The sequence below is a fragment of the Brachyhypopomus gauderio genome, chromosome 6 (genome assembly GCF_052324685.1).
Source record: "Brachyhypopomus gauderio isolate BG-103 chromosome 6, BGAUD_0.2, whole genome shotgun sequence".
Lineage (NCBI taxonomy): Eukaryota > Metazoa > Chordata > Actinopteri > Gymnotiformes > Hypopomidae > Brachyhypopomus > Brachyhypopomus gauderio.
In genome coordinates, this window is record NC_135216.1 from 13,726,562 (window position 1) to 13,737,883 (window position 11,322).

General features: G+C 39.0%; 1 protein-coding gene across 3 annotated transcripts; it reads left to right on the forward strand.

The window, feature by feature from the left end:
* Nucleotides 1–527: 527 nt before the first annotated feature.
* Nucleotides 528–10,607, forward strand: LOC143516921 (uncharacterized). Of its 3 annotated transcripts, XM_077008842.1 has the most exons (13): nt 528–610; nt 1,011–1,089; nt 1,282–1,350; nt 4,134–4,158; nt 5,880–5,966; nt 6,172–6,320; nt 6,503–6,619; nt 7,474–7,522; nt 7,638–8,457; nt 8,572–8,635; nt 8,814–8,912; nt 8,997–9,654; nt 9,813–10,607. In XM_077008842.1, the coding sequence occupies exons 2-13, from the start codon at nt 1,030–1,032 to the stop codon at nt 10,016–10,018; spliced, it is 2,403 nt and encodes an 800-aa protein (XP_076864957.1). In that variant the 5' UTR covers nt 528–610; nt 1,011–1,029; the 3' UTR covers nt 10,019–10,607. The 3 variants fall into 3 exon arrangements, with proteins under 3 accessions (XP_076864957.1, XP_076864958.1, XP_076864959.1); XM_077008843.1 differs by lacking the exon at nt 528–610 and having other exon boundaries at nt 625–1,089; XM_077008844.1 differs by lacking the exons at nt 528–610; nt 4,134–4,158 and having other exon boundaries at nt 1,020–1,089.
* Nucleotides 10,608–11,322: the final 715 nt, after the last annotated feature.

Below are 11,322 nucleotides of genomic sequence, written 5' to 3' on the forward strand. Positions count from 1 at the left end.
TTGTCAGGATTATACTGACTCCTGGTGGTCAACTAAGCTACACACTTTCTTATTACAGTTGACTGACACTGACGTTCTTCAGGGTCATGCCTAGTAAAATGTTGAGATAAACAAACAATTTCAATGAAATATATAAGGTATATTTATTGTATCTTTAATATCCTATAACCTTCAGCTATGTCTGTGGTTTTATTGTTGACCTAAAGCTAGTCTACTTGTAGACATCAAGCAATAAGAAAGAAACCAGGAGTTCCGCCTCAAGAACATGCATTTCTGTGCCCTGATCATACTTTGTTGTGAAGAGAAACTGAATGGATTTCTTTTGATATTGGCTATAATAATAAACAATAGGTGTTAGCGGGCTCTTAGATCACAAAATTATCCGAGATATCCAGATAATATTGTGTTATGACGATCACTTGCTTGCAATAAAGATTGTGACCAATGATTTAGGGGTAAACACTCAAACAGCGTCTATGTTAAATGTGAGATTTCGTCTGCACTTATATCTATTTACGTTGCTTCACATGCACTTGGTGGCGATATAGCGTCGCCTGCTTACAGACCACCAACAGCAGAAGAACCCAGTGGAGGAGGCGGAATAAAGACGGTAAGTGCGTTATCAGCACAGCCTGTTAGACGTTTAAGAAGACTGTTCTGATTTCAGGTGTTACCGTCTATCTAAAAGTCCATATTGAAAATGCAGCTTACCACACGGAAGGTTTATATAAAATCGAAATTTCTCCCGGAAGTTAGCCTACAAGCTAGCTAACGCTTTCAAAGTTACCTGACGAAATGTGTTAGCCAGCCAACTACATATTGTTTTATTCTTGGCGATCTAGCGTGTTTAGTAAATAACACCTTAGTCCAGATTAATCTGTGGATCCACAAACGGACCATCCTCTCAGAATACATCGGTCCTGATGAACGACACACAATCTGGCGAGCAGTGGCTAGTCATTCATACGGTTGAAGGATGTGTTGTGCTAAGAGGCGTTTCACTGTGTTAGTGGGGTCCTGTCCGAGGCCATGGCTGATCTACTGACCGTTTACGACGACGACGAGGCAAACACCTTCATCGACTGCACAGTAAACCCCCATTTCTACTTTACTTTATTCATCCTATAGGTTTTCACAGATCTGAACACTCGCCCACCACAGTATACACCTAGTGATTATACATACAGACACACACGATAACCGTCTACACGATTTACAGACAAATGTATTAAAAATATAGAAAATGCCTCGATCCATTTTCTCTTATTATTAATTTTTTAGATATGTGAAAAGAGACTAAGGGGTGATACTCAGTACAAAGTCCACCTGACGACTTTAAAACATTTCAAGGTATGTATGTGTTTTTGGAACATACAGCTGTCCTAGTTTAGTTATCTAGTTAACTAGCTACGAAGATCATCAGTCAGTCTGACTTCAGTTATTTTGGCTTCAGCGTGTTTGGAATATTAATTTGTGTTAATGTTACTTAAAAGAGCAATCAGTCATTTTTTAAACAAATATAAAATATCAAATAATATTTATGAAAGTGCCTTTTTTTCTATGAAGTGTAGTCAGCTCATATATTTTGAAGAATAAGACTTTTATAATCCACAAATGAACCAGTTTACGCACCACAGAGAGCATCCACCACATTGAGGCAGATTTAGTTCTGAACGTCTATATCTATACCACTAGGTGTCGGCATAATATGAAGAATCATCACTGGAAAGAATGACTTATTGCTCCTGAAGTGTGTTTATACTTGTTCAGGTTCCTTTATACTTGTAGTCCAGTCCAAACAACAAAATCATTAATTGTTACATTTTAGTCCTGGTTTGCTTAGCATGAGCAGTTTCAAATTTACAATCGAACCACAATAACATACATGATGCACAGGAGGACATATGTATGGTGTGCCAGTCATCAGAACAACTCTGAGCTTAATGCACTTAGCGGGGAAATCCCTCCCCTGCACACACCAAAGAAGGTATGCTGTAAAGACGAGACAGTTATGGTGTCTTTATTAACCTGTAATGGAAAACATGACTCTCTTGTGGTGCATGTAGTGCCTCATCTTGTAACACAATGTCCTGTATTTGGTTTGTCTAGATGCCTTTGGTTTGTACTGTGTTCATACTTCAAATGAACACCATAATTCCCTCCTCAGGTGGTCTTGGTCTGCTTATTTGGTGCACAACAGAGTTCGAAATGGAACAACATGTTAACAACAATCGCACCAGGATTAATTTGAATTGAACCAAAGCAGATGGGTATAACCACAACTCCAATTGGAGTTCATGTATCTTGTCCAGTTGCTTAATGTTTCCCCATTCTCTGAGGAAAAAAAACATGTACTTGACAATATCGCATTCATCTTCTCCATCTGGTATCTTTGACTGTGAGCCTATGTGTAATACCATAATTTAAACTGCCATTGCATTTTAAAACTAGAAGTTCTTTGGCATGAATCTGATCCTAACGATTTGTCCAGCTGGACTTCGTGAGTCTTGACCAGCACCTTGAAATCGTCACAGCTGGATCATCGCATGTGTCTTTCATCTTATAATAATATTTGACATTATTTGTGGGGAAAAGAATCCTGTATTTGACAAGAACATATAATTCATGATTTATATCGTGGTGCTTGATCTTTACATAGTACGTCTCCACAGAAGTGTCAGCTCAGCATCATCGTTTATAAATGGAGGTCGTCATCATTCTCTCTCTGGAAAATCATAAACGAATCCTGGAGTATTAACAAATCTATACAGCGTAGTACAAAGGTTATAAATCGTAGTGCATCTGTTTTTACATTTGTAGTCCTGGGGCATGCCTCACACTACAATAAATGTTACACTGGAGAAACTGCAGTGGAGATGCAGTGTTTGCAAGTTACCTGGACCTTTGTCCGATGGATCCATGCCCTTTTTATGGGGCCTGCGAACCATCCATAGAAAAAGTCTTGGATAAACCTATAAGATGACAAGCATGTGGATTCAGGACCACATTACATTACTACATTAGATAATGGACTGTTGTTTTGCAAGGTTTGCAAATTTCACTGTGCGCTTTATACAAAATGGAGTACTTGGATCCTTTGCTTATTGGAAAGTAGACAAGATGGATTGTTATTCAGAGGGCTTGGTGAAAAGCTTTATTGTAATGAACATGGCCGAATGCCAAATGTGATGTATCCAAGGAATATTCATCAGCTCTCTGCACTGAAGAGCGTTGTATGTGATGGATATTGCTCACTGCTAAGATAATACTTTCAACATTTCTACTTTTTTTCTTGTATGCCTTTACGGCTTTTTTTCATGGAAACCGTGTGCCTTTGCTTATGATTAAAATTAAGTCTCCAGGCTATCTGACTGAAGGATAGCATAAGACGAAGTCTCCCTCCTGCGGTATGTCCTCATTAGTCTTTGGTACTCTTGTCATTCTCCATGGCCTTCCTCTTTGTTTCTGAAGCTTTCAAATTGTTACTGCTTGTGGATTTGTTGAAATGCACGGGTCCAGTCTAACTTCATGCCATACCTGAGCAGTGGACCCATTGTACCCTGCTGTGTTTGGAAACATAACTACAAGCCCTTGTCCCAACATCCTACAAAACATTCACCTCACAGAGATGATTCACAAACCAACGGGTCACAGGGTGACTGTGTTCAGCTTTGTGTTCAACCTTGCTCAGTCACTTGAGCAAAGGACAAACCTGCTCAATTTGTCAATCGCCTGCATATCTTTGCAAGCACTTGGAACAAGGAAGCATGGATCTGTCTTTATGGATGGACTTTTACAGTGTTGTCTTAAATAACTGGTCCCCAGCACCGCTCTCTCTGTTCCTCACCGTGCCCTCAAAAGGAAGTTCATCTGTACTTCCTCACATAAATATTAAACATAATTCCACAAATTTTTGTGGAAATGCAAGTTTCAAATCCAAAATAAGTTGAGGCTGATTCTGCCTCACACACCTCAACACTTTGCAAATCTCTTTGTTTTTTACATGAAGGACAATGTAAGTGTTGCTTTAACCTGTTTTTTTTCTGTTTGAGAAGCTTTAAGGTTTAACGGATTGTTACATTTACTCACCTGTACCTGTTTTTCCTTCACGGTTTGGTTTAAACCCTGTAAAGAGGGAGGAAGCCCTAGCATCTAATGGTAAGTAATTCTACGTTTTTTGTGATTGTTGAAGATATTGAAGCTGCACAGAAATTATGTTTTCAGTTTTGCTGTTATTCATACATAAATTAATTTTCATATGTAGAACAAAGCAATTTATATACTGATTTCCAGCTACTCTAACATTTTCTGATGTATGACAGAGTATGACAAAACCCTCAGATTTTGAATAAAAAAACTAGATATTTCTATCTTACAAAAAACTCTTTATTTTTACAGTCTTTATTTTACTGTATATATCTATGCTCTTTAATAGCAGAGATGAATGTTTTGAGTAAATACATTTATTGTAACCCAAATTAGTTTAGTTCTAGCTCACAGGTATGTATATTTTCAAACTGCATTTCCCCCAGTATTGATCATAAACGTCCCACGTCCGCTGCTTCATAACTACAAGCCTTGGAGTGTGAGCGTTAATATCATAAGGTTGTACCTTCTTCTGTATGGGTCTTTTCTGCTCACAGTGTCACAGAAAAGCTTAAAGCACTTGGAGAAGGATAAGTGCTTACTTCAGTTTAGGTGATCTAACAGTTGTCCTTGATAGTCTGGTGTCAAAAGAGGAACAAACCATCTTTCCCATCAAGTGAGAGTAAGGCATGTACTCTCCTAGATTACTGGGTGTGAGAGACCTGTGGCATCGTTGGGATTCAAACCCATGTACAGTTTGAGCAACTTGTGAACTTTCATTCCAGGACGCTAATCTACATATTGAACAAGGCAGTTATTAGTCAAGCCAAGTGTTCAGAGTTGGAATCAAGCTGATTTTGAAGTTGATCTTGGAACAGCACTTATGGCTAGAACTATACTTGTAAGGTTGTCTTTCAGTATGTTTTTGGCCACCCTGGTCATCTGATTTCAGAATACTCGAGGAGTATAAATGTTTCCAGGAACGTGATGCAGTCAGCTGAGATGCCAACAAAAACAATTCAGCAATCTTGCCAGACAAACTGACCTTCCTCAGATGGAACAGAAGGCTGATCATATTTCTGGTGGCATCATATTCTGCTTAAGAGAAGCCTGTACGATTGTTTTGGTTCTTGTAAGACCTTCAGCATGATTAAAGACATTGGTTGGATCATTTTGCTCTGTTGTATCTGTTCTTTCCTTTCAAAATGGAAAGGACCAAAATGCCTGAGAAAAATTTCCCCAGCAGACGGTGGCAAGCAGCTGAGATCCATTTGTCATGCACATGACCCACGTGCCAATCCTCACAATGTAGGCAGCCATATTATGCTGCCATCATGTACAGTATAGTTAACTGGAAACTGTTCAAACTGTTTAAGTCGACTTTTTTTCTCTTGGTCAAATGCAACAGCTTGTTTGCTGCATGATGACTCAATTTAGATTTTTTTGTTGTCTTTGGGAACATCAAGGATGCGTTTTTCTGTCAAGAACAGGTCCATTTCTGCTATTGAAACCAAAGCTATGGACTGTATTCCTTAAAAACCATTATTGATTACTTTGCTGGAGAAGGAAGATGCCAACACCAACAAAGAACTAATCATATTTTCTTAAGGATAGTTGAACTGTGACATTCACAGTAAAACTGAGGTCTTTAGATTTGTTCAGTGATGTATATTTAGAGTTTTTCATACAGGCCTAACTTGTCACCAGATGCGAGATTTCCATCAAGTAATAGATTGTCCACTAGAATGCCTTGCTGATGGACAGTTTGACTGATTTTGTGGTGATTTTGATAGGACTCCTCCCTAGGCCACGACCATTGCCAGAATGGACCGATATCAAGCAATACTTGAAATACTTGGACCTTGATGAGCCCATCATTGGTAAGAACGTGCTGAAGCGCATGCTAACACTAGCTGTGTTTGTGATTTAATATAGGGAAGGAGGAAAATGCTAAATACAGCTCACCATGTGTGGGGTGAATTCAATGACATCTCTTCTAATATAAAATATTCTAATATAATGAAACTCATCAGCACTAGCTCACAGCTTCAGTAACTATACTGTGCACATGGGATGTCCACGCAGGGCTCAGTGCCTTGGTACAAGAGGAGGATTCTTTCTCCGACGACGGGAAAGTCCTGCTGAGGTACAGGTGCAGAATGTGCGCAGTGGAGATGGACCTTTACAGCATGGCCACTCACGTGGTCGGCCTGAAGCATCGGCAGAAGTACCTGGTGAGAATGGGCGGCTTTCTTTCTGCACTTTATTGTAGTTGAGGATGAAATGTCATTTAAACTTCTTATTTTGCGTTTTGTGCCACACAATATAATCTTGTGTTTAAATTTGATGTTCAGTGTCAATTATGTGCAAGAAAAAATAGCCGTAATGGGTCTAATACTTTTTTTTTCCCCCCCAGGAGCTGAAGAGGCCTGACCTGGTGACATGGCAGAACAACTCTCAGAAACAACCAGGTCTTGTTGCGAGAGCCAAGGCTGCAGTTGTAGAGAAGCAGGAGGGATGGGGAGCTCCTGTGGTACGTCTGACTCACCTGCTACTGAGGACGAGAGTGGCCAGCAGTCAAGTTCTTAGTTGTTACACGATTGATTGAGTAAAAATATATTTAAAAATGTCAAAATATTTACCTCAAAAATGTAATGGAGATTACTATTACTAAGCATCTTAAATCAGACCGCCTTTCTCAGCAAATAAAATTTAGCACAAAGTATGTACAGTAGGCCAAGGTTGGTAACTGGGTTGAAGCCTACTGTAGTACCTATGGGAGGCGAAAGATAATTAACACTATCTAGAAATATCTAATGTCTTCCACAGAATAAAATGGTCAGCTCATAACAGATTAATACATTTGGAAGTTTTGATTAATTCCCAAGTTGAGTCTTTTAATTCCCAAGGCCCAGGCCAAGAAAAAAAAAAACATGATAGTCCTAGTAGTGAACTGTCAAAAAAGGGGTTTCCCCAGACTTTTCAGAATCATCACTGGATTGTCTGGTTTTCTTTCCTAACAGCACATTTATCTATACATTTTGTTTATCAAGCCTTATTTGTCCAGGCATTTTCTTTTTATCCTTTATCCTTATCCTTGACACCATGGTTGTTGAAGGTAGGATGTTGACAGACCGTTATGAGACAACTTATGAATGTCGGGATGAATACCGCTGAGATGTTAGTCCCATCTAAAGGCAGTATACAAGCAAAATAATATACTCACATGTATGTAGGAAGGTATGTGTGTTTGTGTTATAAAGATCATCGCAGCTGGAAAAAATGTTTAAAGGTTGTCATAATCAATCAAGTCAAAATTCACATGTGAAGTGCCATGTAACCAATTACACACAAAGCATGTCTCAGTGTGCGTGTTCCACTTTCCAGCCGCTGAAACGACCAAAAGAAGACAGAAGGCCCAGGAAGGATAACCAAGGTACTTTAACCTCTGCTTACCTGCACATTATTTATTTATTAATTAAATTATTTATAAAAATATTTTTTATGCTTTTACTTTGAGAACATAATTATGTGTGATGTTGATATTACAGGCTATAGAGCAACTGAAATGTATTGGTCTGACACCCCCGAAATGCCCTATCCTGGACAAGATAGGAGGGGAAAACCTCCCATGACTGAAGTTGCTTGTAGGTCGTATTTGGAGGATGACACTCTTGGGAGGCACCGCTCTCTTTATCGTGAGGAGAAGTATGACGGGTCCCACAGGACTAACGTCACTCACCTGCGAATCCATCCAGAGGATGACAGAGGTGAAATACCATACTCTCAAAATGGCAGACAAAGAAAATCTTACCGAGAAGACTCGCACACTGAAGGACCTTACGTGAAAGAAGATAATAATTTAAGGTCTTACCCAGAGGACGGTGGCCGAAGTTATGTGGACAGACCCGTTCCAAACTCGGATTTTCAGCGCTGGGATGAGCGCTACCAAGAGGTTGGTTCCAGCAGACGGCAGTACAGTAGCGGGGATATGCGAGAAGACTTTTACCATGGTAGCGTTCCGAAAAAACGATTTGCTGAGATGGACGTGCGTGCAAGTGAAGCAGCTCAGCGCCCGGTGGAAATGCACCTGGATCAGGAGAACGAACGGATGTACGCGTCGCACGAGGGAAGAAGATCTGGCATGGATGAAATGCAAAGGCTGGACAGAAACTTCCAGTATGTGGGGAAGGAGTGGGACAATTTCCAAGCTGTTGAAAGAACTAGGGTGGGTTATTTTGAGGCCCAAACCCATCAAAGAATCAGAGACGCGGTGTCTGACTACCCTCAAGAATCGGTGCCTGCAAAAAGGAAAAGGAAGAGCAGGTTCTCGGATGCCTCCCCGTTAGAAATGGCACTTGCACAGAAGGGGTGAGGACACACTTCCTAAAAAAGTTGATTTCACTCGTTTGATTTAGTCTAGAAGTGCTACAATATTGCTGCAGTTTTATATGTGATATCTCATGTAATTTGGGTATTTTTCAGGCAAATTGAAGACCTGTTTGAGAAAACAAAAAAGAGAGGAATAATAATACCCTCAAACCTTGAGGTATGTCTGTAGTACAGATTGCTAATGGTGATGAAATACAAATGCACAGAAACTCAGAGTTAATTGTAAGCAGTAAAAGTAAAAAAAAAAAATATATATATATATATATATATATATATATGTATATGTGTGTGTGTGTGTGTGTGTGTGTGTGTATTTCCATTTCATTTAATTGTAGAACATCCAAATTGAAAATGATGAAGAAGCAAACTTCTTAAAGGAAAAGTTATGCACTCTTCTGAAAGAGTTCCAAGCAAATAAAGCCCAGCGCTCTGAGGTAGGAACCGAGTTGGTTTTATTTGAAGAACTTTAAAATAAGATTTATCTTGTGTATTCTAAGTGTCTGTTGTGACCCCATCAGCAAAGGAACCAGGCCTCTCACAGTGCCAGAGACTATAATTACATGAGTGGAGCTCGAGTGGAACAGCGCAGAGAAGGGCCAGAGACGAGACATGTAGACCGAGGTCTTCTGGAGTCTGCTAGATATCATGAGTCTGTTTCAGATTATCAAGTCTCAAGAACATCTCTCAGAGATGATGCGACTGGTATGCAAGAGACATGGCAATTTGAAGAAGACCCCAGAGACCATGGACATGTTCAAGACATCAGGAGATATGGAAAAAACATTCTTCCAGAGTTTACAAGATATGAAAGTGAGTCTAGAGAGCAGGAATCAAGACATTTTGAAGATGGTGTTTCCAGGAAAGGTTTTGAGGACAGTCCTAGGGATGTTTTTCAACATTCAGGACCGGTTAAAGAGTCTAGAAGCATTAGAAATGCAAGACCCACAAGAGGTGAGGAAACTAGAAGTTATTCAGAATATGAAATGGTTTCACATGAGCTAAAGCAGCATATCCCAGAGGGAGCAAGAAGACCTGCTGAGGGAAGATATCGTGGAGGTGATTTTAGACCGTCTCAGCACAGCTTTGAATGGGATCCCAATAGAGGGGGTTCGGCTGAGCGATCTGAAGATCTGAAGACTCATCTTCCAAATGATGAACAGAGGGGTTACCGAAGAGGTAAGCTGATGAGTTATTCTTTACCTTCTAGGTGTTCTGTTTACAATTAAGCCTTTTTTTGTTGTGCATATTTTATATAAATAATAAACTTAAGTATGATCAGCTTGGGAGATGATTCAAAGCAAAAAATAAAACCATTACCATTTATTTTTTTTAAGTGAGGCTTTGGGATTCCAAGTCCCTGTTGGATGAAGAGAAGGTCCGTGTTGAAGGCCAAACACCAAGAGCACGTTATCAGCGTGGTGGGGACCCCTATGACCCCTGTCATCCGTCGTCATCTCCACCCCAGGAAGTAGCAAACTCCTCCAGTCTCGAGAAACTTGCATCCACTCTCCTCGAACTTATGGCACGGAATTCAAATTAAACATACTCTTGGTGTGTTCATAAATAATGCATTGCTGTTATTGTAATTATACTGATTTAATAATTCCATATTTTTGTTGTTTATCTTGGAAGAGATGTCAGCATTGTCTTTTTTTTATGCCAACGCTAGATGTAATAAACCATTTTCCTTTGCTGGGTTCTTAACTGAGTTTGGATCTGCACCTTTTAGGGAAGTAACGTTTGTTTAAATACATTATTAAACCTGTCCAATTTCACATTCAGCATACTACATTTATTATATTAAGTATCCCTTCATTTCAGATAACGGATGTCTTTTTATGACCAGAGCATAATTGCTAGTTGCTCTAGGGGGAAAATGCAGAATTACTGACTCCTAGTGGCAAATATGTGTAAATATTCTCATGATTACTTGTATTTTGATGTTTTTACTTTGTTTTTTACTTCAGTATATTTAGTAGGTGCAGCATGTTCTATAGATACTGAAATGAAGAGTTATAACAGTCCAGACTTGTCTCCTGATGTGTTTTACTCTTGCATACAATCCAGCTCATTGTGGTTATAAAGTATGAATATTTGCATAAACATCTGAATAAATGTTACACTTTTTAGGCTGTTTTTAGACTGCTGAAGGTTTGTTTATGACCAGAGTAGCACAGCAAACTGGCAACAAAGTAGAAAGTTGGTTACTTTAGTACATATAAAGTGTCAGCTTTTTTTTTCAACAAATCATTGTTATTCGTGGGTAAGGAGAGTAGCTTTGGTTAGGTAAATTAATGCTAGCATTTATTTTCTGACGTAAATATGGTAATAGCTCTTTTGATATGGACTCCAACTAGCAAATGAGGGATTAGAAAATCTGAAATTGCTAAGTGGTTTGTGTTATTTCAATATACATGCCGTTCTGGGAAAAAAAAACAACTGAAATTTACCCTAATGCTCTGTGTAGATTGTTCATTCTTAATATGTAGGCTAAGAAAGAAGGCTTGTAGCATTCTTGTTAAATTAAAAGGGCAAACTCCACTTTTTCTCAAAACGTTTCAGAAGCGGCCAAATTGTGTACAACAAAATGGCTAAAAGTGATGGAGAAATAGCGTGAAAATGTAACAAATTTTATTTCAGACAATAATGTAAAAGATAGTTCTTCAGACACCGAATTATCCTAGTAGACAAAAATCCAAGACCAATAATTTCCTTCGGGATCAATAAAGTATATTCAATTCAATCCAGAACAGGGAATATGGAAAAAACAGGTTAAACTAATATATGTAGTGAAGCATACTAATGTGATTATAGTTTATATAATATCGTACAATGTTGAGTTTG

Excerpts from the sequence above, each read along its gene's own strand:
- LOC143516921 (XM_077008842.1), top strand. The coding sequence starts at position 1,030 with ATGGCTGATCTACTGACCGTTTACGACGACGACGAGGCAAACACCTTC. Across the intron at positions 1,090-1,281 it reads ACACCTTCATCGACTGCACA|ATATGTGAAAAGAGACTAAG; the intron begins GTAAACCCCCAT and ends TTAATTTTTTAG. Across the intron at positions 6,620-7,473 it reads AGGGATGGGGAGCTCCTGTG|CCGCTGAAACGACCAAAAGA; the intron begins GTACGTCTGACT and ends TCCACTTTCCAG.